The sequence below is a fragment of the Lycium barbarum genome, chromosome 7 (assembly GCF_019175385.1).
Source record: "Lycium barbarum isolate Lr01 chromosome 7, ASM1917538v2, whole genome shotgun sequence".
Taxonomy (NCBI): domain Eukaryota; kingdom Viridiplantae; phylum Streptophyta; class Magnoliopsida; order Solanales; family Solanaceae; genus Lycium; species Lycium barbarum.
Window position 1 is genome coordinate 40,155,474 of NC_083343.1, and position 26,655 is coordinate 40,182,128.

Below are 26,655 nucleotides of genomic sequence, written 5' to 3' on the forward strand. Positions count from 1 at the left end.
TCTATAATCTTGAGTATTTTCTTTGGTTAGTTCTGGCGATTATTCTCAGAGATTTTCTCGTTGATTTAAGAGAAATTTGTCTTGTTCCTGTCTCCTCTGCAGGGTGGTGAATGAACCACTTGAAAGCATTTCAGTTGATCTTGGCTTCAGCGGGGATACATTGGCCGAAGGTACCTGACATTCTATTCTTTTGGAACATCTGTCATTTTTCATGGAATTACAGGTTTAATATTTTCCTCTGAATGAAGGTCTGGTGGTGAGTACTCTTCTGGGTGCTGCCTTTGCTGGATCCCTGATTAGTGGTTGGATTGCTGATGGAGTTGGCCGTCGTCGAGCCTTTCAGTTGTGCTCATTGCCTATGCTTATGGGTGCTTCATTATGGTAAAGTCCAAATTTACTCCAATGCTTATATCCATGGTTTGGGTGGACTAAAGGGTCTTTCTGTAGTAACGAGTTTGTTGTGTTTCTTAATACAATCTCTTTTGTGTTCTACTTGTAATTTAGAAAGATGGCTGAATTGCTTACTAGGTTTTAGGAGAAATTGCCATGCTCGTTTTGGCATTAAGCTGTAGAGGTCTTACAGGCTCTTCGTCTAAGGAAGGCTGTTTCTGATAATGTTCCCGATAAAGATTCATTAGAAAGTCAGTGCACTGAAGAGTTTATGAAAAGAAAGAGGTCCATGATTTAGGCAAGGTCTGTGTAAAAGTTACTTGGGTATCTTCTTAAGAAGGAGTCTGCAGGAACTCTAGTTCTGAGAGATTTTTGTCTGAAAGGACTGCCCAACAACAACAACAACAAGCCCAGTAGAATCCCACCATGTGGGGTCTGGGGAGGGTAGAGTGTACGCAGACCTAACCCCCACCTTGAAAGGTAGGGCGGCTGTTTCTGAAAGACACTCGGCTCAAGAGAGGAAAACAAGACAAAGGGTCAGATAGGGCCAAGCATATCAAAAACAATATGAAAACGAGGAATAACAAAAGCGAGAAAGTCATGGTAGAAAGGAGCATTAACTACCATAGATAAATAAGATAATCAAAGTACAAAGGCCCAACAAATATAAGCAGAAATCAAATGGCAATACACGAATGAGCAAAACTGCAACCAGCGGCGGAGCCACATATAGGTGAGGGTGTTCATCCGAACCCCCTCGGCGGAAAAAAACACTACTTTTATAAGGTTAAAGTTATTTTTTATGTATATCTAGTATATGTTGAACCCCCTTAGGTTTCTTCGTATGTTTACTTTTTTATATTTTGAACCCTCTCGGCGGAAATCCTGGCTCCGCCACTGACTGCAACTACTATGGTGAAAGAATAAGCAACCTAGCTTTCTATCCTAATCTGAATCCTCCACAACCTCCTATCTAAGGTTATGTCCTCGGTAAGCTGAAACTGTGCCATATCCTGAAAGGACTGCCCAAATGATTAGAAAAGGAAAAAAGAAAAAGAAAAAAAGAATACATCACAACATTAACTTTTCAAAAGAGTGCCGTTGGGAAGAAACTATATCTCCATTTGATGAATATAAAAAGATAAAGAGATGTCCCAAAAAGACCCGTGGTCATGGTTGGGTCTATTGTAATAGTGCAATTTCTGGCCATTTTTCTTTTGTTCATCAAGTTTCATGAGAGAGTTTCTCGCTGTCAATCTGGGTAACTGAAGTTCTAATTGCATATTTCTCGTTGATTGAACACTCTATGCCTCAACTCTTCATTTTGGCAGTCAGGTCTTCTGGGTTACGACAAATGTCTAGTTCTTCTAACCTTCTTGCACCCGAAGCCAGTATTGCTTGCATGTGGTAGACACTAAAGCTTACAGTAGTGACTTCAGAAACATGTACATAGCCCATTGAGGATAATACTTGGAAAAGGGTTTATTCCTCTTACATAAGAAATTTTGCTTTGTAGTTTGTTCAGTTATGTGCATTTACCTTCTGGTGTCTTAGTGTATATTGTCAATCAGATGGTATGTTTACGCTAGGTAGTGATCATTATGAAGTACTCTGTGGAAGCCTTTGTAGTTCACTTGAAAGAAGCTGGTGGAGGTGTTGGTTGAATGTATGAATTTTTTTTTTTTGGGGGGAAATTGAATAACTTAATGTTGCTTTTTGACATCTCAAGTGAACTCATGTTCTTTCTTCTCCCCTGCCCTCAAATCAAATCATCTTGCTTTCTTTCTTTCCTCTTTAAATTATTTTTCCTCTTCGCAACACACATTATGCTTTTTCAGGTAATTAAAAATTACGTCATATAATACTATATACATAGTTTAGTGCTGGTTTGCTTACGAGGGAGAGTTCTTTTCGACTGGATACTGTGCATTTGTGAGATTAGAACTTTTAATAACGCTCTGGAAGACTTAAATCACTTAGAGTTACTCCAGCACCATTTGCTTGGGAATTGAATTTTCTTCTCTTTTTCTGTTGGTCATTTTCCTTCTGTTTGAAAATGCTTTTATGTAAGTTTCCGAGTCCTGGTGATCTTGACTTAGGATTTCGAAAAGATGCTTTGCTAGTCCCACTAATAGTTACAGATTTGCACTGGTACTGACACATGCATTTTCCAGTGCTACAGCCACAACTCAAGCAAGCATGCTTACAGGAAGATTTTTAGTGGGATTAGGATTGGGCGTGGGTCCTCCTGTTGCTTCTCTTTACGTAGCAGAGGTAAAGCTACTATCAGCTTTAGGGTATGATGCTTTTAGTTATTTCATACCTTCTCAAATTCTGTTAAAACTCTTGATATTAATGCAGGTTTCTCCTGCTCATGTGAGGGGTACTTATGGGAGTTTAATTCAAATAGCAACATGTCTTGGGCTGATGGCAGCTCTTGTTATAGGGATCCCCGTAGAGAATATAGTGGGTTGGTAAGACAAATAGTATATCTTGTGGGAAAACTTCTGTAGGTGACTTGTTTTTAGTGGGAATGAAGTTGTATCTGAGCTCATTATGTGTTCTAATACGTACAGGTGGCGTGTATGCTTTTGGGTGTCTACTATTCCGGCTGCAATACTTGCAATTGCTATGATGTTTTGTGCTGAATCTCCTCATTGGCTATACAAGGTATTCTAATTTATGCGTCTCTTGCACTTTTAAGATGATTACTCTCTACGTGCAACCTCTGACTCATTTCTAGGTTGCGATAGTTGCTAGGGTCTCTAAGCTAATCCATATGTAGATGTATAAATCTAATAAGTGAATTCCTTTGGCGCTGAAAATTCTACTGGCTGTCCCATATCTTCTCAAGTCCCATTTCATTTGCTTTCTTATAATTATGCTACCTTGCTCATAAATGGTTGCATCACAACTTGCCTTTTTACCTTTTTGTTCCTCTCCATTGCTCTTTTCATAAGGTTTAAGCTAATTTATATTCTAGATGTACAAATCCAACAAGTGAACTCACCTGTATGGTCATATGTCACGCCCCGAACCATGGCCTGGGCGAAGCATGGCACTTGGTGCCTTACTACATGTGCCGAGCGAACCACTTGGCTTGCTGAATCATTACGAGGAATATCATAAGCGGAATATAACGTAAATGCATGATGAGCCTTTATAAAACATAACAAGTCATAATACTTAATAGAAATACTTGTTTAAACATGAGTGCGGAAATAACATGAATGAGCGAAAGATGGCTATACGACTCTGAATATCTGACATGACATAACTGACTAGTCTAGTCTATGAAACCTCTATTATGAGTCTGAAATGGAAATCATACTTGCTGGGACAAGGCCCCCAGCGTACCTTTAATGCATAACTACTATAGGGTAAATGACTGACTAAACCCCGAAGGAGATGGGGCTCACCAATAGGTTGATACGAGCAAATCCTATTGAGCAGATGCGTCGTCTTGTAAACCCGTACCTGCATCGTGAAATGCAGGTCCCCGGAAATAAAAGGGGACGTCAGCACATTGAATGTACTGGTATGTAAAGCAACTGAATGAAATAACATGTGACGTGGAAATAACATCATAAAAACTGAAACTGAAACTGAAGCTGAAGCCTGGTCATGCACATGAATACATATGGATATAACATGAGTAAAACATTATTAGTAGGGAGAGCATAAATATAAATGACAACATGGTTCTAGTACATGCACCCTACCAACAAAGCTCTCATACCTTGCCAGGGATATGAGATATAAATATAACATGAAAGGATCCAATCATTATTAAGGAATCATCCTAAACATAGGCGGAGCGATCCTCATCCTACGGTGGCTAACGTAATTTCAGGCTGCTTGAAGCCTTCTCGGTAATCTGTGCAACTCCTTAAAACATGAACATGGAAAATAAGTGACACTTGAGTCATAACTTGCATGTACATGGATATCACCTCATAGTATTCTTGCATGAAAACGTGTAAAGTATATAAAGTATTTTCTTGAAAATAAACATAATAAATTATAACTTGTATGTAAGCACCCCATGGAATGCAAAGTATGGGTTTTCATGGATTATGGACAGATTCTCAATAATCATAATGAAATATCAAGAACTCAATAATGGATTAATAATACTTCAATACTTAGTATAACATGGTACATGGGCCCAGGGTTATTATGAACATGGTTAAAAACCCTAGTTTTTGTATAAATTCACACTTTATGGAAGATATGTTCCCACACGTAGATAGTAACCCTACATACCTGGTAATGCTCTAAACTTGTATTAACAATCTGATTTTGAAAGAAGAGTTTCATGGTTTAAGTCTTGAGTCCTTTAAATGGGTTTTCTTGAAAACCCTATGTTAAGAGCAATGATTTCATTGTTAGATTATGGCAACACATTGTAGAATTCACTTGGAATGGTTGGAATAGACTTACCTTGGTGTATTCTAATGGTAGGGAGAGAAGAACTTCGTACTAGGGCTTGAAGAATGTGAAAAACTGATTTTTAGAAGCTAAGTGTTGTATTTATATAAGTCCTGGCTCATCCCCAGGCCTTGCTTCGCGAGAATTTAGATGCGCCAGGCCATCTTGGGGGGCCACAAACCAGTAAAGTGAGGCCAAGGCGAGGATTTTGGCGAGCCTGGCTTTCTCTCAGTAAAACGGCCATAACTTTTTGTAGAGATATCCGGTTGACCTCCATAATATACCGTTGGAAAGGTATTTCAAAGGGCTACAACTTTTATGTCTAAAATTTTCTCAAATTCTTAACAGATTTTTCACTGAATTGGGCTGGAAGGCACCTACCGAAAACTTAACCGATTCTATCGAATCTGAGTACCTCTCTATTAGCCATTTTGAGACGATCATATCTCCTTGATCCGGACTCCGATTGGCCTGATCCTTATATGCATGGAAAGGTATTTTTATGTACTACAACTTTCATTAAGGAACTTTTTCCAAATTCCCAACGAATCAAGGTGTTATGATTTCCCGAAGTAGGCCCCTCAGCCACTTTTGCAAAACGTTCAGACCTTCAAATTTCCTCTGAAACTCTAACGATACGAGTCTTAACCTTTATTCTATGATATGGGATGTAATAGACTTGATTAGTTTTCAAGAACACTTTCTACATCCCATCTTGGTTCCATTATATTATCATCTTACGAGTCAAACCTTAGCCCGAAGGTACGAGGTGTTACAATATCTCTCTCTTGAGATCATTCGTCCTCGAATGATAGCTCATGATTGGAATTTAGGCTGGACATGGCATGAATACATGAACGTGATGAAACATGACTTGAAACATAAGAGCTCGACATGATTACGTGGGAACATGGTCATGGATCATGAGAACTGAATACGTGATTACATCGAAACATGTACATGGGAACATGAAACTGAGTAGTACCTACATGAACGAGAATCGTGAAACATTTGTCGTCGATTTATGAATAGTGGTTAAGAATTACTACTTACCCTGGAATTTACAAAAATTATGGCAGGACTTCCTTCGTAATTCGGACTCTCATGACATTTCTGAAACGCCTGCCAGCTAACTAAAGTACCAACATACCAACACAACCTAACAGGGTATCTTAATACGCATGGTGTGTTATATCGTAATTACTGAATCTTGAATGTGGCTAACATGAATACTGAGCTGGCCTAAACACATGGATATTGGCTGAATGATTACATGATTACTATACATGGGGTTTGGAAGGGAATTCATAGGCATGAATGACATGAGTACTGGAAAATAGGCACGAACATGACATGATTATCTGGGCGTGAGGAGCATGACGTGGGACATAAATACATGTAGACTGGCTGACATGAATACATAAGTGCTAAACTGTCATGAGATACGAATACGTGTAAACGTGGGTATCATAACATGGGATCTGAATGTCAGAAACATGATTGTTACAACATGAGGGTTGAATACTGAGCGCGGGTGGGATCTGAACACTTAGAGACTTGATCATAGACGTTCGTATGTAACCACGGTAGACATATGAGATAAGAGTAAGACTTAAGCCTTGAATAAAATCGCAAATTGGTGCAAATGAGTTCGACATGAGTCATAAAATAGAAATAGGATCCCAACATATACTGTGAAACTCGAGCATGGCATATCATGAGTACGTCAAATCTGAGTAGAGTACTCCAAAAAATAAGCACCATAGGGTACAGGAAAGAAACTCTTGTTCGCTCTGAAACTTAGATGTGAATACCTTAGATTATCTTACTTTTTGTTCATCAATCCCCTTATCGCGAGCGGATCATAAAGGATCGTAGAGGAAAGGAATTTGTAGGTACAAATTATGTGAAATGCTTCATTTTAGAGTATAGGCGGGACATGGGTACATTGAACATGAAGGACGTAACTTGGATCATGCGTACGTGGAAACGTGATTAATATGACATGAAACGTAATTACGCGAATAGCATGACATGGGGAATAGGAGCATAAGCAACATGTCATTTACATGAACACTTCGTTAGTCAAGGACCTAAGACATGGGTGGTAAGTCACCTTGATCATAAACAGTACATATGTACTTAGTGAAAGAAAGGGCATCCTTTGTGACAAGCTATGAGATGGTTTAAAACATTAGCCAGAGGAACATAAGCACAAAACATATAAAATCGTGAGTCGGACATCCTCTTGACTTACTTCCCCAGGCCTTGCTTCGCGAGAATTTAGATGCGCCAAGCCATCTGGGGGTGCCACAAACTAGTAAAGTGAGGCCAAGGCGAGGATTTTGGCGAGCCAGACTTTCTCTCAGTAAAACGGCCATAACTTTTTGTAGAGATATCCGGTTGACCTCCATAATATACCGTTGGAAAGGTATTTCAAAGGGCTACAACTTTTATGTCTTAAATTTTCTTAAATTCTTAACAGATTTTTCACTGAATTGGGCTGGAAGACACCTACTGAAAACTTAGCCGATTCTATCGAATCTGAGTACCTCTCTATTAGCCATTTTGAGACGATCATATCTCCTTGATCCTGACTCCGATTGGCCTGATCCTTATATGCATGGAAAGGTATTTCTATGTACTACAACTTTCATTAAGGAACTTTTTCCAAATTCCCAACGAATCAAGGTGTTATGGTTTCCCAAAGTAGGCCCCTCAGCCACTTTTGCAAAACGTTCAAACCTTCAAATTTCCTCTGAAACTCTAATGATACGAGTCTTAACCTTTATTCTATGATATGGGATGTAATAGACTTGATTAGTTTTCAAGAACACTTTCTACATCCCATCTTGGTTCCATTATATTATCATCTTACGAGTCAAACCTTAGCCCGATGGTACGAGGTGCTATATCATACTTAAAGTTATCTCTATTTCCTACCAACCCCTATCCCCAGATAGATAAAGAGGTGCGAGGGAAGGGAACAGAAGAATAAAACTATTCTGCAGAGGGAGCTCAAATATTTATTAGATGAAACCATTATTGGTTTTGGAATATTGTTTTTGAATCCCAGGTACAAGGCTACGTAGTTTACTTGCAAGTATAAATTTCTACTCTGTAGGTCAATGAATGCAGTAACTTATTGAGATGGTTTTGGAATATAGGTTTTCTATTTAGATCTATTTTACCCTGGGATTTTTCACAGCAGTTTTCTCCCAGAGACTGACTGATTCACTAATATACCATAAGAAAAGGGATGATACCTCCCAGTATAACAAGGCTCAACTGGCTTTGTCATGCTAGTCAATTAAGTTAGTTGCTTAATTTTCTGCTGTCTGCAGCAAGGAAGACTTGCCGACGCTGAAGTCCAGTTGGAGAGGCTTCTAGGAAGCTCACACGTTAAGAGTGCAATGGTGGAGCTTTCAAAGTCGGATAGAGGGGATGAGAGTGAAAGCGTTAAGATCTCTGAATTGCTCTATGGTCGGCATTCTAGAGGTAAAGAAAATGAATTTCTGGTTTAGTTCTACAGTTTGCTTATTTACAATCCTGGAGTTGGTAGTTATTCTTGCATTAGTGAAGTTTTGGCATCTCTAATACTGCCACAGTAGAATCTTCTTCATTTATTTAATCCATTTTTAATTTTCCAAGTCCATTGTCATTTACCTATTCCTTTTGCAGTTGTTTTTATTGGGGCAACCCTATTTGCTTTACAACAGCTATCAGGAATAAATGCTGTGTTTTATTTCTCTTCAACGGTATTTAGACGTGCGGGAGTATCCTCGAACCTGGCAAATGTTTTTGTTGGGATTGCAAACTTGACAGGTACAGACTAGTGAACATCCTCTTCTATCATCCCCTGTATACTTAAGTTTCTCCAATTTGGTCTAATGGTTTCATTTTCGAAGTCTGGAGCTAACTTTCTGCTCCTCTCCGTGTTTTTCCAGGGTCAGTTGTGGCCTTGCTTCTGATGGACAAATTAGGAAGGAAAGTCCTCCTTCATTGGAGTTTCTTTGGAATGGTAACATACCTTACTGAAGACTTTGAGAAGAGAGATTTTATCAATTCTCAGGTGTTTCTATACAACCAATTACAGAGGTATTTACACACAAAATGGAAGCCTAACTAGGAAATATACAATTAAGGAAACAAGATAAAATCTCTTTAATAATGGAAACTAAACCAGATAAGAATCTGTTTAATTATGATTTAGAATCTGATCATATCAAAAACATATCAGAATTAGATCAGAATTTGATCCAATCTTAATAGAATCAGATTTGTCAACACTCCCCCTCAAGTTGGTGCATAGATATCACACATGCTCAACTTGCAAACTAAGTTGTGAAAAGTTCAACTGCTAAGCCCTTCAGTGAAAACATCAGCTAGCTGCTTGCTGGATGTCACATGGAACAGGCTCAAGGTATCATTAGTCAACTTTTCCTTGATGAAGTGTCTATCAATTTCAATGTGTTTTGTCCGATCATGTTGTACTGGATTATGGGCTATACTGATCGCTCCCTTGTTGTCACAGTACAAGGATAATTTATTATCTCCAAACATTTTCAGTTCTTCTAGTAGCTTTCGCAGCCATAGAAGTTCATAGAAACCCTGAGCCATAGCTCTATACTCTGCTTCAGCACTTGATCTAGCAACTACACTTTGCTTCTTGCTTCTCCAAGTGACTAAGTTCCCTCCCACAAGTGTGCAATAACCAGTAGACCTCCTATCATCTAGAGATCCAGCTCAATCAGCATATGTAAAACCTTCTATATGGAGGTGACCATGTTTGGTGAAAAGAAGACCTTTTCCAAGAGCAGATTTCAAATATCGCAGAATGCATTAGACAGCCTGCATGTGAGACTCACGAGGATCATGCATGAACTGGCTTACCATGCTAACTGCATATGCTAAGTCAAGTCTAGTGTGTGAAAGATAAATGAGTCTTCCAACCAATCTCTGATATCTTTGTTTATCAACCGACTCTCCTATCCCTGCTTATAGCTGGTGGTTACTCTCAATTGGTGATCTTCCTGGTTTACAACCCAACATACCAGTTTCTTCCAAGAGATCTAAAATATATTTCCTCAGAAATGAAGATTCCTTTTCCTGATCTAGCCACTTCAATTCCCAAGAAATATTGCAGCTTCCCTAGATCCTTGATATCAAACTCGTGAGCCAAAAGCTTCTTTAGCCGACCCATCTCTTCTTTGTCATCACCTGTCATCACTATATCATAAACATAAACTATTAAAAGAGTGATCTTACCGGGTCTTATAAAGAGAGTATGATCAGCATTGCTTTGTTGATAACCAAAAGAAAACATGGCTTTGCTAAATCTGTCGAACCATGCTCTGGGAGACTGTTTTAGCCCGTATAAAGATTTCTTCAATCTACACACCTTTCCTTGACTTGTTTCATTGTCAAATCCAGGAGGAATCTCCATATACACTTCTTCTTCCAAGTCACCGTGTAAGAATGCATTTTTTACATCAAACTGCTGCAATTCCTAGTCAAGGTTGGTTGCACAAGATAACAAGATTCTGATTGTGTTCATCTTGGCAACAGGAGCAAATGTCTCTTGGTAGTCCACTTCACATGTTTGAGTGAATCCCGTAGCTACCAATATGGCCTTGAACCTCTCAATCGAACCATTGGCTTTATGTTTCATAGTGAACACCCACTTGCAGTCGACCAACTGTTTATCTGGTGGAGGAACAACTAATTCCCAAGTCTTATTTTTTGCTAGAGCCTTCATTTCTTCAAACATCGCTTCTTTCCACTTGGGATCCTTGAAAGCTTCCCCTTCCCTCCAACCCTGTGGAATAGACACAGAGGAAATGACAAGGCAAAGGCTCTATAGGAAGGGGACAAGGAATCATAGGACATAAAGTTAGAAATAGGATGTTTGGTACAGGATCTGACCCCTTTTCTTTGAGCAATATGTCTATCTAAAGCAGCAGAAGAATCAGAAATTAAAGATGACTTACCATAAGAGGAGGACCCTTGGCAGGGAGTAGGTCGCATGATGGCTTCTTGTCTCCTGTTTCTCCTTGAATATCTCATCAAATCAGGTTTGTCCAGACGTCCAATAGTCTTTTTGTGAACAGTAGTCTCCCCCGAGCAGTACTTCTTACGGTTTCCTCCTAAACACTCTCTAATGGAACTCTCACCTGGAGTAATGTCATCAAGAGATCCAAAATTAAGTATCACCTCTTCTCTTTCATTACTCTACCCCTGAGGAGGTGATTGGGTTCCATTGAAGTAAGGTTCAGATTCTCTAAAAGTAACATCCATACTTACAAAATACTTTCTTGATGGAGGATAGTAACACCGATAACCTTTATGTGTTGGAGAATACCCAACAAACACACAGTTAAGGGCCCTCGGATCTAGTTTTCCTGCATTCCTACTATGAACAAACAAACACACCCAAACACCTTTGGAGGAATAGTATAGACACTATTCCCTCATAAAATCTCTGAAGGACTCTTAAAATTGAGTGCTTTGAGAGGCATTCTATTGAGAAGATAAGCAGCTGCTAAGTAAGGTTTTGGGAGATTCATAGTGAACATGAGGGATCTAGCAACTTCCAACAAATGTCTATTTTTTTCGTTCAGCCACTCCATTTTGTTTACTAGTGTAAGGACAACTAGTTTGGTGGATGATCCCGTTAGACTCCAAATAAGTACCAAATCAACTATCCATGTATTCGATGCAATTATCACTTCTCAAAATTTTTATCTTATTTTCAAACTGAGTGCAAACCATCTTATGAAAAGATTGAAAGCAAGAAAATACATCACTTTTTGCTTTTATCAGGTAAACCCAAGTCATTCATCGACTACCGGACACAGAGGCTGTCTGAGTAGGCCCCCAAACATCAGAATGGATAGTCATAAAAGGAATTGTGCTTTTATTATTACTATTACTTGACGGATAAGAGTTTCTAGTATGTTTGGCATACTCACAAGTGTCACAAAACAAAGAATCAACCTGAATCCTAGAAAACAAACTAGGATATAATTTTTCTAAGATAAAAAAGGATGGATGCCCCAACCGCCTATGCTACCGTATAATTTCTTGATTGGCATTCTTATTTTCTCCAAAAAAAAAAAGCCTTGACATAGAACATCACTTTGATTCCTCTCCAACATATATAAGCCATCATGCACTCTATCATTGCCAATCCTCTTCCCGAAAGACACAATTATCAGGAAAAAACTCAATTTTGCAGTTTAAAGCTTTGGTGGTGGCGCTGACTGATAAAAGGTTAACTGGAAACTGAGGGACATGAAGTACAGAAGATAACTTAATATTTGGAGCACAAAAAACAGAACCTGTTCCAGCTATCGGGGAAAGAGAACCATCGGCTATGCTAACATTGTCTGTTTTTAGACATGGAGTGTAGTTAAGAAGTTCTTTAGAGGAGCCTATCATGTGTCTATTCGCACCAGAATCAATAATCCATGAATTAAGATGAGCAGTAAAAGCAGTACCTGGCTTCACCAAATTAGATGTTGCACCGGAGGAAGAGTCAAGTTGCGACAAAAAGGACTTGAGATGCTTGAGTTCACTAGGAGAGAAAAATTCACCAGAGGTTGTCTCCTTAGATGACTCTACTGTCTCTGACAAATTTACTTGAGCTCTCATTGAGTTGACTCGTTTTCCTCCACGACCTCTAGAGGGTCGACCATGTAACTTCCAGCAAGTTTCCTTGGTATGGCGTGGTTTCCCACAATAATCACAAGGTAAGTGATCTTTATCATAATTGGTAGCCTTTATGTGCTCACGAGAATCACTAGCGTTCAATCCAGACTTCTCAATTGGTGTTGTGTAATCGCTAGTCGTCAACCCAGACTTCTCTATTCATGTTGTGTAGAGCATAGCACTCCTCCTGCTTTCTTCCTGCTAGACATAGGAATAGGCTTCCTCAAGAGAAGGAAAAGGGGTTTTACCAAGTACTTGAACCCTTATCTGGTCAAATTCGTGGTTCAAACCGGGCAAGAAATCGTAGATCCGCTCCTTTTCAACCAGTTTTTGGAACTTTACTGCATCCTTAGTACAATCTGCTTGGAAGTCTTGATAATAATCTAGCTCTTGCCACAAACCACTCAATTCAGAAAAATAATGAGAAATTGACATCTCACCTTGCTTTGTGCCATGGACTTTGTTACGGATCTCAAAGATCTGAGCATCATTCGCCATGCGTGAGTAGGTGAGCTTAGTTGCATTCCAGATTTTTTCAGCAGTGTCTAGCAATATATATTGTCTGGTAATCTGGGGTTGCATAGAGTTGATAAGCCATGACATGACAAGTGAATTCTCTGAGTCCCACTGGCTGTATGTGGGATCAGAGGAAGCTGATTTTTTCTTATCCCCATTAATGTACCTTGCAACTTTCTAGCTTTGATAAATAATAAACTGGATCTAGACCAAGCAAGGTAAGTGGCACTACCATCAAGTTTCACAGGGCTAATCCGTAGGTGTGAATTAGTTTCTGACATGGTGGCAAGAAAAAAGCTAGAATAGTAGAAAACAAAAGGAAAATCAGAGAAAAACTTTACAACGGCTCAATAGTGCGGGAGAGAGGAAACTCTATCTCCTAAAAAGGCACGAGCTCTGATACCATGAAGACTTCGAGAAGAGAGATTTTATTAGTTCTCAAGTGTGTCCATACAACCAATTACAGAGGTATTTATACACAAAACTGAAGCCTAACTAGGAAATATACAATTAACGAAACAAGAATCTATAATAATGGAAACTAAACCAGATAAGAATCTGTCTAATTATGATTTAGAATCTGATCATATCAAAAACATATCAGAATCAAATCAGAATCTGATCCAATCTTAATAGAATCAGATTTGTCAACACTTACTTATTGTATACCTGCTTGACTGAGATCATTAATACTTGGAAAGCAACTTCTTACCTAAAAAATGCAGTAAGCTCAAGGAAAATATGCATTGAGATGAATCTTCCAATTTCTGAGTTCTTTGCGGCAGGTGCAGTTGATTGTTTGTTGGAAGGATATAAAGAGGGCGAAAATGAGCTAATGTGGCGCAATCCTAGAATTCTAACTAGTGACCAATTATTGTATTTTCTAGTAATAGGGTACTCCGGGGTGCTACTTTTGTTAATACATTCAGTTACTTGAACGGAAGAAAAAGAGAACCTATGTGGCTCAATATATGAATTGATTTTCTGGACCCTAGTTCGGCACTGCTTGAATTATTGTTATTCTATTTAGTTCTCCCCCTTTTTCTTGTTCACAGATGCCTTATATTGGCAAATTTGGTGATAAAGACATCTCTTTTTTGTTTCTTTACCCTATTTGAGATAGTTGGATATTTATATCTGAAATTTGGCATGTTTGGGGTGTTGAATAAATCAGGCTTTAGCCATGGCCCTTCAAGTGTTTGCTTCAAGTGGAGTTGCATCAAATTATGGAGCTTTTTACTTCTCTGTTGGTGGCATGCTGCTGTGAGTAGTCCCTTGACTTAAAATCGTTTTGTTCAGGTTAATGTCCAGTGCTAGAATATGTAAGAGTATCTATGGTGAAATCGGTACTTTGTTAGAACATTTCTTATTAGCACCTACATCTTGCAGTTCCAAAAGATAAACTCAATACATCAACTTCTAAGAGTAGAGTACATGTGAACTAAAAGCACGATTGCACCCTTAGTTGTTTGAATCTTGATAATCTTGTGTCATGTTTTCAACTGGATGCACAAGTTTGTACCCTTCACTTCTTACTAAGGACCCAATGGATGAGCAGCAGCATATATTACCTGTAGGCTTTACTTACAACATTACTTGTAGGCTTCTTTTCATTTTCTTCTTTTCTTCACCTGGAGGCGCTTTTTGGTTTTTCCTTTTTTTTTTTTGGGGGGTGGGGGTTAGAATAGGACTGGTAATATGAAAATTAAGCTCAGTCACTCTTTTCCATTTTTACCTGTTCAAGAATGGGCAAGTAAGTTGTTTAGTCTCTCTCTCTCTCTCTCTCTCTCTCTCTCTCTGTGTGTCAAATTCAGTAATGACAGCATCTATTAAAATACTGAACATGATGCATTTGAGACTTCCTTATGCAGGTTTGTCTGGACATTTGCTGTTGGAGCTGGTCCAGTTCCTGGTCTCCTCCTCCCAGAAATATTTCCCAGTCGGATTAGGGCTAAAGCTATGGCATTTTGTATGTCAGTTCACTGGGTAATTAGTCTTGTCAAATTCTCCATTTTTCTATTTACAACCGGAATCAGACCTCTGTTCAGATGATAGATTATGCCATTGTTCAATTTATATTGCTGAGTTAGGGAAATGAGGAGTGGGAAAAAAATGAGAGCACACAAATCTCTACAACTGCTTTTCTTAATTGTCTCTGGTGCTTTCTTTAGGTGGTTAACTTTTTTGTTGGACTGATGTTCTTGCGTTTGCTCGACCAACTTGGGCCACAACTATTATACTCCATATTTGGCACCTTCTGTGTGATGGCCGTGGTATTTGTGAAGAGGAATGTGATGGAAACAAAGGGGAAGTCACTTCAAGAAATTGAGATCGCGCTTCTTCCACAAGAATAAAGTAAGTTTTTGGAAACTAAATAAGCTTTTAGATGCTGTCGGAGCGACAATTGATCAAGTACCAGATAGTTCATTTGTGTTTGGCTGAATGCATATGCGGCCACTTAAAGTTGTCTGATTTTTCTATTTAGAGCTGAACTAAAGGTACGACCCATTGACCACATAAACTCTTCCAAAAGTGTACCAATTAAACACATTTTGCTGATATGGCAAAGTGTGTGTTTTACACTCCCTTTGTGCACGTTTAGTATCTCATTTTTTTTTTCTTTCCTTTTTTTTTTTCCTCTGGTCTTTCTTGATAGATTACCTTGCCGGAAAAATTTCACGGCCCACAGCCAGTTCCATGACTGGCGCCAGACTTGCTTCTCACTTCTCCACCAGAACATACCCAAAAAAGCACAGATATGTTTTTCCACCATAATCCGCTGCAGTTTTTTTTGTAACTTTGATAATAGAGACCCCTGTTTAAACTGGTCGTTGGATGATATACAAGAATGAACTTCGGCAATTAAAATCTAAACGGTGCTTCAAAAGAAAACCATAACTCACGAACTCAATTTCAACTTAAATAGTTGACCAAAAATCTTGAGAAGACAGCTCAAACCTGACTCAGACCTTTCAATCTGGGAAAAGTTGTAGAAGCTATATGAAATAATTAACTATTTCGTTGATTATTCTAAACCTCCAAGCATCATAAATACTTGAAGAATTCTAAGCAAAACCGTAATCGTATAATTCTCACATATACTAAAAGGCAATATAAGTAATTTCTTGTAAAAATTCTAGCAAAGATTTATTCTTTCGCAAAGGATGAAACTACGGAGGAGTCACGTTGGTCTTTGGAGTTTTCACATGGCTTTCAAGTGTCTAAATGAAAAGATCGGGCAAGTTTAAATGGTTGCATATGTATTCAACCTATTGTGTTTTTTTATTTGCATTCTTTTTGAAAAAGGTGAACACATTCAGTCCCCCGAATTTTATGCTTGTAGCCAGTTTTCGGGAATTCTTCTTCCAAAGTGCAGGGGAAGAATAAATCAATACAAAAATCAACAAACATTTCTACTTATTCTCACCACCATGTTTATGCCGGCAATCTACGGGCTCTTTCCTGCTTTATACATTGAATCTATGGACTCCTGGTTTCATTGGCCTTGTATAAGCTGCAACTTTAACTTTTTCTTGGTCTGTGTCCGGCACTCAGCTATTCCCCCTTTTCCCAGTGTTCACATACTTTTTCAGACCACCTATCAGGAACACAATTCCCCAAGTTTTCGAAGACTAAAACCAGTTTTCTCAATTGAAAATGAGAGATTGAATTGAAACCATTATGTCTACTAAACTTTATATTTATAAAAAAAAACAAAAAAAAAGGAGTAGTTTTTTAATCGAACTTATTAAGATCCTTCCTGTTGGTTGTGCATTGCAGCTATCGAGTTAATCTAGAGGGTCAAGTTCCTAGAGGAAAAGATATAGAGTAATCATCCTCCTAATGGATTCAAGTCTTCATGCAACTGTTTCTGGCAGTAGTAGCTTTACCCAGCAGGCGGGATGGTCTGCAAATAGAGTTAAATAGGATATAGTTTGGGCTGTGTTCTCTTTGCAGCTCCTAATATTGTGCAGCAAAAATTATTACAGTAAGGACTCTCGCTGATATGGCGTCCCTGGCGCCTATATGATATAACAATAATGTTGTTACTGTAAGGATTTGGTGTACCTACGAGAAATGAGAATTTACTTTGTGTTTGCTGGAATTTCATATATGAGATTTAGTGTTTGTTAAACCAAGAAGGCTAAAGGTTGTATATATATAATCTTCATCTTTTACTTGGCAAATATAAATGTCTGAAATACAAAGTATTGGAGAATGATTCTTGTATTATATTGAAGTGATTCAGCTATCCATATACAGACAAAGAATGTCCTAATTAAGGTAACTAGATATCCTGATTTCTAGAAATCTACTATAGTAATATATCAAATCTATGCTATACAAGGAAAGAGTTAATTGCAGCCTAGTAAATAGAGATTCTATATAACACTCCCCTCAAGTTGGAATATAGATAATTTATCATGCCAAGCTTGTTACAAGGGTAATCAACTCGAGTTTCAGTAAATGTCTTTTCAACAAATCAGCTAGTTGTTCTTGTGTCTTCACGTAGCCAGTGGAAATTAAGTTCTGCCAAGTCTTCTCACGAATAAAATGACAGTCAATCTCAATATTTTTGGTTCTTTCATGATATACCGGATAGCAGCTTGATTATCACACCAAAATTTTGCTGGAATAGGATGCTTTAACCCAATTTCAATCATGTGTCCACATGATCTCACATGTGGATCGTGACACCTCTCTGTACTCAGATTCTGCACTGAACCGAGATACAACATTTTTGTTCTTGCTTCTCCATGACATCAAGTTTCCACCAACAAAGACACAATAACCGGTAGTAGTTCTTCTACCAATTTTGGATCCGGCCCAATCTACATCTGCAAAACACTCAATGCAAGAATGTCCATAATTGCTATATAAAATGCTGAGTCCAGGTGCTCTTTTTAAGTGACATAGAATCTATTCCAAAGCTACCCAATGTTTTAACTGTAGGTGCAGACATGAATTGGTTACGACACTTATTGCAAAAAAATATCTGGACGAGTCACAGTGAGATAGTTTAATTTTCCAACTAACCTTATGTACCTCTTTGGATCATCGATGGGATCACCACCATCTTTCGTAAGATACATTAGGAACCATTAGGGTCTTGACTGCCAACTCCAGTTTTTGCAAGTAGGTGAAGGATATACTCTCTCTGAGACAAAAAGATTCCTTTCTTACTTCTAAGTACTTCTACACCTAAGAAGTATTTAAGCTGACCCAAGTCTTTCGTGTGAAACCTAGAATGCAAGAAAGACTTGAGAGGAGATCCCTACAGTCACCTCCTGTAATGACTATGTCATCGACGTATATAAGGCTAGCTACCGAGTGCCTGCAGAACACCGAGTGATCACAATTGCTTTTTTCAGCCCGAACTCCTGGATTACCTCACTAAACTTGCCAAACCAAGCACGAGGACTCTGCTTCTATCCATACTCTGCTTCAGTCCATATAATGATTTCTTCATATGACAGGCTTTCCCATACTCCCCTTGAGCAACAAAACTAGGTGGTTGCTCCATATGCACCTCCTCATGTAGATCACCATGAAGAATGCATTTTTTATATCTAACTGATGTAAATGCCAATTCTGAAAGGTAGCTAAAGAGATAAACGAGCGGACATAGGTAAGTTTGGCTACTAGGGGAGAAGGTATCAGAATAATCAACTCCATAAGTCTGAGCATAGTCTTTAGCCACAATTCTTGCCTTTAGAGCCGTCAGGGATTAACTTTAACTGCAAAGACCCACTTGTATCCTACTACTTTCTTTTTCTTGGGTAAAAAATCCACCAAATCCCACTTGTGCTTTTCCTCTAAGGCATGTATTTCATCAAGCATTCCATCAGACCATCCAGGGTGATTTAAAGCCTCTTTCGCTGTTTTGGGTATAGTGATGGAGTCTAGAGAAGCAATAAAAAATCTAGACGTGGAGGATAAACGGTCATATGAAACAAAATTAGCAATGGAATATGTGGCTTTGCAAGTACGTGTACCTTTTACGAAGAGCAATAGGGAGGTCAAGGTTTTCTGATTGATCAGGCGAAGGAGAATTTGACAACTGGTGCAGGACTAGTATCATTGGCCTCCCCCCTCATCGAATAGACTGGAACAATTGGCGGTCTTGCTGGCACAGATGGAGCAGGTGATGAAGCTCAATAGAAGAACTTAGAGATGTAAGAACAACATCTGATTGTTCTATCAAAACACGGGTGACCTGATAAACTAACCACTCATCTTCCTCCTCCTGACTTGTAGAAACGGGAGGTGCATAGAAAAATGGGGTAGTCTTTGAGAATACTACATCAGTTGAAACCAGATATTTCCCAAGTTCAGTAGAATAACACTGATACCCCTTCTGAAGGCGAGAATAACTCAGGAAAACACACTTCAAAGCCTTGGGATCCAACTTGGCAGCAGATGGTTGAACATCTCAAACATAGCATGTGCTTCCAAATACCTTAGGTTCCATCGGAAATAATTACTTGTTTGGAAAAATAACACTCTAAGGCTCGTCACCAACAAGCACAGTAGATGACATGCGATTAATCAGAAAACAAGCGGTGGAGACTGCATCAGCCCAAAATTGTTTAGGAACCTTCATTTGGAACAAAAGTGCTCAAGTTGTCTCAAATAGATGCCTATTCTACCTTTCAGCAACTCCATTCTGAGATGGTATATCAAAACATGAAGACTGACGGAGCATACCATGTTGACTCATGTAGGACTGCAACAATTCTGACATGTATTCTTTAGCGTTATCACTCCTTAGAATACGCACTGAGGTATTGAATTGAGCTTTGACTTCGGCATAGAAGGCAGAAATGTGAGTAAACACTTCATACGACTCTTCATAAATATATCCAAGTCATCCGAGAGAAATCATCCACAAAAGTGGCAAAATACTTATGCCCAGTTTTGGAAACCACTGGACATGCCCCCCAAACATCAGAATGAATTAATTCAAAAGCTGACTCAACTCGATTATTAATCCTCGGACCTAATGAGATGCGATGGTGTTTGCAAATCGACATGACTCATAATTCAATGAAGAAATATTCTGAAACTGAGGACAGAGCTTCTTCAACAAAGGTAGAGAAGTGTTGCAGGCTATGCGTCCACTAAACATAATATATGGAGGGACTTGGTTGTGTACCAGTTTCCTTATGCAGTGCAGTAAGAGAGTCAACACAAGATTTTACCGTGGAAAACTCCTTGCTCAAGGGATTAAAAATCACGACCTACCACAGTAGTATTTCAACTCCACTTCACGAGCAACTTCAGGTTACGACATAAGCTAGGAACTAACTCCCATAATCCCTCATCCTTACAATAACGCTTATGTAATCTAGGAACTAACCCCGTAGCCCCTCCTCACTTGCATTGCTTCGATAGCAAGCTCCTCCACTTGACTAACTCTAGCCAAGGACAACTAATACACCTAGACAGTAAGCACCTCCACTTGACTAACTCTAGCCAAGGACAACTAATACACCTAGACTAACTCTAGCCTAGTGTATCACTCAAAAGCTTGCGCAAAAACACTTCCAGCAAGTACATTTTGAGACTTTTCAAACCACCTACAAACAACTTCTTAACATAGAAGAGTAGATTTACAATTTAAGCACAAATGATCAAAGATTCACAACAACTTAAATCACATCGACTAAATTTTGTATCTGGATCAGGTTCTTCAACTTGTAGGTGACTTTGTTCTTGAGAGATCTTGAGAACTTGTGTCGGCAGCTTTGCACGATTTTAGAATAGGTTTTCAAGTCTGCTCAGTATGTTGCCATCATGTTGTATACTCAGTATGTTGCCATCATGTTGTATATATAGTAGGAGCATGCGGGATGGATAAAGACCACTTATTCACTTTGACCTAAAGCATGGGCCAACTCACAGTTGTACTTGTGTGCAGCAAGTGGCTTGGCTTTATAGCTGACCCTGCCAACAGTGCAAGGTGCACAGAGAGCAGATTACAGACCAGGTCTCTGTCTGGTTCTGAAACAGTTTGATAATCATCAAAACACGAATGCACTTGGGACTATCAATTTCCCCCTTTTTGATAACGACAAGCTCATAGATGATGTTCCCCCTGCGAAGCAAACCATCATTGTCGAGGCACCTGCAACATGTTAGCAACATAATGCCGCTTCTGTGTGAACCAGAAGAACAGCTTTTGAAACAGTTTGACAATTATCAAAACACGAATGCACTTGGAACTATCAAGAAGGATGTCCTAATTGACAATGTGCTTCAAATGGAGACACGACACTGGAGCAGGCAACAGATTGAGGTTCCTTCATCAAGGATATAGAGATCATCAGATACATGTCCTTTAATAATAACCTGATTTGTCGTAAGATCACGAAACAAACAATAATCAGGAAGGAACGAGATATAATAATTAAGGTCCCTAGTAAGTTTACTGACATAATTCAAATTAAAGGCTAACTTTGGTGGAATTAGTACAGATGACAGGGCAATAGAGGAGGTTGGTTTAACAGTCCCATATTCATCACTGTTACAGTTTGATCCATCAACTACAGTAACTGGAGATGGTGTTTTGTATGATCGAAAGCTAGAAAAATTAGTAGGATTACCTGTCACGAAATTTGTGGCACCCGAATCAATTACCCTTTTATTTGATGAGGTCATAAGACATTATTTTCGAATTCAACAAAGGTAGTAATTGAATTGATTCCTTAAGTGATTCTCGACACCGGGAGAATTTTGCAAATCCATCCGCTGAAACCATTCTTATATTATTAGAAGATAGACTTTCCATTATAAGTGATTTCAGCAGCAATGGAGGACTAGCAGATACCAACCAAAATAGACTTCAAAATCAGTAGAAAAGCAACCAGCGAATTAGATATATAGCAAGTCAACTTGGCTGACCCAACCAAAAAAAATCGCACCGATTCCAATAATAGAAACCCCACAGATTACAATACAGTTACTTGTGAGAATATCTCCAACCATACAACCCAATAGACAATATTCAAAAGGGCAGATTTCAAGAATTAGCAGACAACTCACCCAACAAAATAATTGTTTAAACCAGAATAAATACCATATTCCTAACAGAGCAGTGATGAGAAAGAACAAAGAAACCAGCCACAAAACAACAATAATTTGATATCGAGCAGAAGTTAGCAATCGCAGAAGCACCAAACAAATGCCAGATCTAATTTCGCAGAAGCTACAAGGAAAAATCAAACCTGGAAGTGACGAACAACTCTCTAAATTGTGTTTCAACACCAGACAAAAGTTCAGGTACGCAATGACGAGTTGTCTTTTATTTTTATTTTTATTTACATCATGAAACGAACTTTCGATGATGCGTCTTCAATAATGATAATGAACCGACAATTTTTAGACATTAAGTTATTATGCTGAAGGCGCAAGACATTAAACTAATACACTGAAGGCGCTCCACTATCTACACATTTTCACCATTTTTGTTCAACAAAATCTGACAACCCCATTTATTGGAATGGGCTCTAGCTTTGAACTGTTCAACAAAAAAATTCATCTCATGTAACAATTATGCAAACGTGACTAAAGGAACCTTCTATTTAAACAAACAATTGTAAAATCTTCTATTCAAGTATTCGACTATGGGAACTTTGACAGGTCTCTCCAACGTGTAACATCTGAACACTAATATTACAAAAAGACAATGAAAAAAATACAAAAGAAGACTTGCTATGTCACTCAAAATTTTCATAGCAAGATCCAACAAAATCTTTCTGCTCTGAATGCACTATTACAAAACCTTAAAAATCTCCTCAAACAAATAAAGAGTACATCAACTAGCAGAGGTTGCAGCTTATAGTTATGCATGAACTTCACAATGAAAAACAAATGCCAGATGAAGTGTACTCTGCAGCTCAAGAAAACTGAATTGAGAAACCACTATCTATGGTTGAAACTTTCGTGGGGCAAAATTCATCAAAGTCAGAGTCCGAGCTGATATCCCTATAGTCACCCATTCATTAGGCGAATCCTCATCTTGAGCACCGTGTTTAGAAGGAACTCTCAACTCAGACAACGGGACTGGAAAAGGTTCTTTATTCAGATACTTGTCATGTAGCAATTCCATTGCGGTAGCTCTGGCAGTTAGGTCATAACAGAATAACTTTTTAACAAGGAGAACTTCATCAGTTGACCTGTTGGATAGAGATGCTTCTAAGCCAGTTGGATTATCAACTTTACCATATGAAATTATTTTATAGTCGGGAAGATCTGCACAACCAGGCCAGACTTCTTCAGACAAGTTCCCCAAAACACAGAAAATCCTACCAAATTGATCAATGTCGGAATTTCCAGGAAAAAACGGCTCCAAACTCAAAAACTCTACAAAACTGCAACCTTGTGACCACAAATCAATTTCTGGCCCATAACTTATGGACCCATAGAGTGAATCACTTGCCCTATACCACCGAGTTCCACCACAGGATGTAAAGGGAGCAAAACCACCAGTTTCACCCTCTTCAATATCATAGGAATATGAGCCTTTTAAGGGATCCCCAATATCACTCGTGGTACAAGTAGCTAAGCAAGAAATGTCTCCATCTTGAACATTACTATCTCTATCAACATCATCCAAGGATCTGGATCTCAGCTCATCCGACTCTCCAAGGAGTTCTTGATCCAGATCTCCTTGCTTCCTAATGCGGTTCAATTGAGATGGATAACCCTCATCCGGAGTGCTCTGTTCATAAGGCTGTTAATTATCATCAACATATACAGATCCTGGAGCAAGTAGTATCTTGGCCTGTGGGGAAGTAGAAAGGGCAAAATCATACTTTCAAAAATAAATAGAAAAACAACTCTGAGCGAAATTAGAAAATTTGAACATAGCCAAATATCAAAGTCCACATCGGATGATCGGAATGAGCCTAGGACACATCTATTGAAACACTATGCAAGATAAGATCAAAAGCATCAACTCAGTAGTCAATAAAACAGATTGAGATTTCTTTCAGGGATTCAAATAGGGTTTGACCACCCTCTATATGTGTCAGTTTCAAAACCAACAACAATATACCCAGTATATTCTCATAAGTGGGGTCTTGGGAGGGTAGAGTGTACACAGACCTTACCCCTACCTCGAAGAGAGGCTGTTTCCGAAAGACCCTCGGCTCAAAACCAACCTGATTAGATATTGTGGAAAATGGAGAGAGATTAAGGTAAAGAGAAGATTGAGGACTTTACTTGAGAAATATCAATCCCTCTACCAGTTTTGTTGTAAGAGGAACAACGGATATCACAAACAATTAAAGCAAGTAGATGGCAGCTTTAAATGGGTCCGAGACTCTTTAATGTGTGGAAATCTCACCAGTGATTATAATTTTTATTTTAAAATTTTTTGCTCAAAGAGGGACAAAGAGGTTTTTTGTTTCCTCTAAACTCAATGGGGAACTGAAAGCTTTGAAAAGGAGATCCTGAAGGGATGTCCAGAAGTTTGTGCGGCAAAAGTCAATAAAATCTCAGATAGAACTATTTTTCCTTGTATACATCTCATGGAGTAGAACCCCTGCTGTCTAAGCTTCTGAGCATTATTTGTGTGATCTATTAGTCCATAATTCATAAATATGTAAAATCTTTACTATTCACTATACTCTTGCATGTTGAAAACCACATAAATACAACAACAACGTTACCCAGTGAAATCCCACAATGTGGGGTCTGGAAGAAAAAACTACGTACTGCACCATTAGACAAAATGAATAAAGTACGAGACAAACCAACTGTTAAAGCACAAAGGATTATATCTAGTACCAGAACCAGATAACCAAAACTCATACTTCACTCATTTTTTCGAATGAACTATCCAAATATTCTTGAAAAAATCATTTATTATAACCAATTGAAGGTGACTGAAGATTGATAGGGACTAGCATACTACACTTTTTGCATCATACTCAGTGAGTTCTTATCACTGTCAGTTCCATCCAATTGATATGTTAGCCAAGTTTACCATAACCATCTCGCATTACTTTCGCAGTAAGGTTTTCGTACACAAGAAACAAATTAGCTTCTTTTATGTGCTCTGTCAAGTCAAGAATTAGAACTAAAGAAAGAATGTAGATGGCCGAGTTGGTTGAGTAGGGGATCTCCCAAATGGGGTTCAGATTCGAAACCCCATGCATGCTTTCTCAGTTGATCTCGTTGCATGGAGCTTGCCTAGTGCACCCTCCTAAGTGGTTTGGGGGATATTATACTAGAGCAATTGCGCACCCAAAGGGTAGCGGCTGTGGGATACCTGGTCATAAAAAAGAAAGCTTATAACCTCTACACTTATCAAGAAACCCACAAAATAACAAGGACGGGACCCGCAAAAATTTGATTGCTAGGGCATAGGAAGCTGAAAATGGACATTAGTTACTGCCAATAAAGTACAAATAAACCAACGAGGATTGTGGTGGAGTGGCAAGTACTCCTTCATCCTTAACTAGAGGACTCGAGTTCGCTTTTGTTAGGGAGCGTTTTACCCCAACTGTGGGACTTTCCGGCACAAATTCAGATTACCAGACACTGAGTGGAAAACAAAAAAAAAATCATGTTCAAATAAGCCACAAGACAAACCATGCTACAACATGTCAAAATAGAGAGATGTGGTACTGCATAATTTTGATAAAGGAAAAGATATGCTTCAAGGAGAATTGTGACGTCTTTTTACTTAAGGCTGAATTTTACTCTACATCATATCCTTGGAGCATATTCCAGGAAGACTGTAATTCGCCTTGAAGCACAACCAAATATTATATGCAAAAAGTATAACCAAACATAACTCTAACTTCAAAAATCTAAATAAAGTGAAAAATATTTTATTTATACGGCCAAAAGCCTACTAAGTCACCTTGAAGCACAAAAATAAGAAGAACATATCTAGTGTAATCCCACAAGTGGGGTCTGGGGATAGCAAAGTGTACGTACACCTTAACCATAAACAAAGTTCTTCACACAATACAATCATGATACAGTAAAGTAATAATTAGTAAAATCATATAAAAACTAGAAAGGAGATGAAGATGAAAGGAAAACCTGTCCAAAATCAGCCAATTTGAGAACCCTATCACTTGATATCAACAAATTGTAAGCTTTCAAATCCCTGTGAACAATAGAATTCCTATGACAAGCATCAACCCCACAAAGTATCTGAACCATCCATCTCTTAATCTCTCCAACGCTCAACCTATTATTCCTCTTCCCTTATTTCACAACAGACACCAAATCAGTTTCCAAATACTCCAAAATAAGCACATCATCTTCATCCTCTCTCCAGAAATACTCATACAAAAGAACAATATTTGGATAGTGTTGTAGTGTTTGTAATGCCTCAATTTCACAGAATGCAGATTGGTAATCGTGGACTTCTTTGAGAGCGACGATTGTGGAGTCGACACGTCGGCGAGCTTTGTAGATATCAGAATAAGTGCCAGAGCCAATTCTTTCGAAGATTTCGTATTTGGTTATGATTTCTTTACGGGTATGGATGCTCCAGCTCTTTGATAGTGGTGGAGAATCCATGTTGTTGAGTGATGGAAGGGAAAGCTCTGACTGAAAGATAGGGTATGTCATAGTTATAGATAT

The 26,655-nt window shown here is 38.6% G+C and overlaps 1 protein-coding gene and 1 pseudogene across 18 annotated transcripts in view; one reads left to right on the forward strand and one right to left on the reverse strand.

Moving 5' to 3' along the window:
* Positions 1-26,655, forward strand: part of LOC132603404 (probable plastidic glucose transporter 2) — a 94,356-nt gene that overhangs the window by 30,865 nt on the left and 36,836 nt on the right. For 6 of the 18 annotated variants that reach the window (XM_060316450.1, XM_060316446.1, XM_060316444.1 and 3 more), the window contains exons 4-15: positions 103-170; positions 249-381; positions 2,565-2,664; positions 2,752-2,864; positions 2,967-3,060; positions 8,166-8,319; positions 8,503-8,646; positions 8,769-8,893; positions 14,222-14,310; positions 14,919-15,033; positions 15,219-15,402; positions 16,828-17,152. In XM_060316450.1, the coding sequence (XP_060172433.1) occupies positions 103-170; positions 249-381; positions 2,565-2,664; positions 2,752-2,864; positions 2,967-3,060; positions 8,166-8,319; positions 8,503-8,646; positions 8,769-8,893; positions 14,222-14,310; positions 14,919-15,033; positions 15,219-15,401 (1,318 nt within the window). In that variant the 3' untranslated portion in view covers position 15,402; positions 16,828-17,152. The other 12 variants (XR_009568221.1, XM_060316442.1, XR_009568220.1 and 9 more) reach the window with 11 other exon arrangements.
* LOC132603406 (cyclin-dependent kinase F-1-like) lies at positions 22,626-26,650 on the reverse strand (annotated as a pseudogene).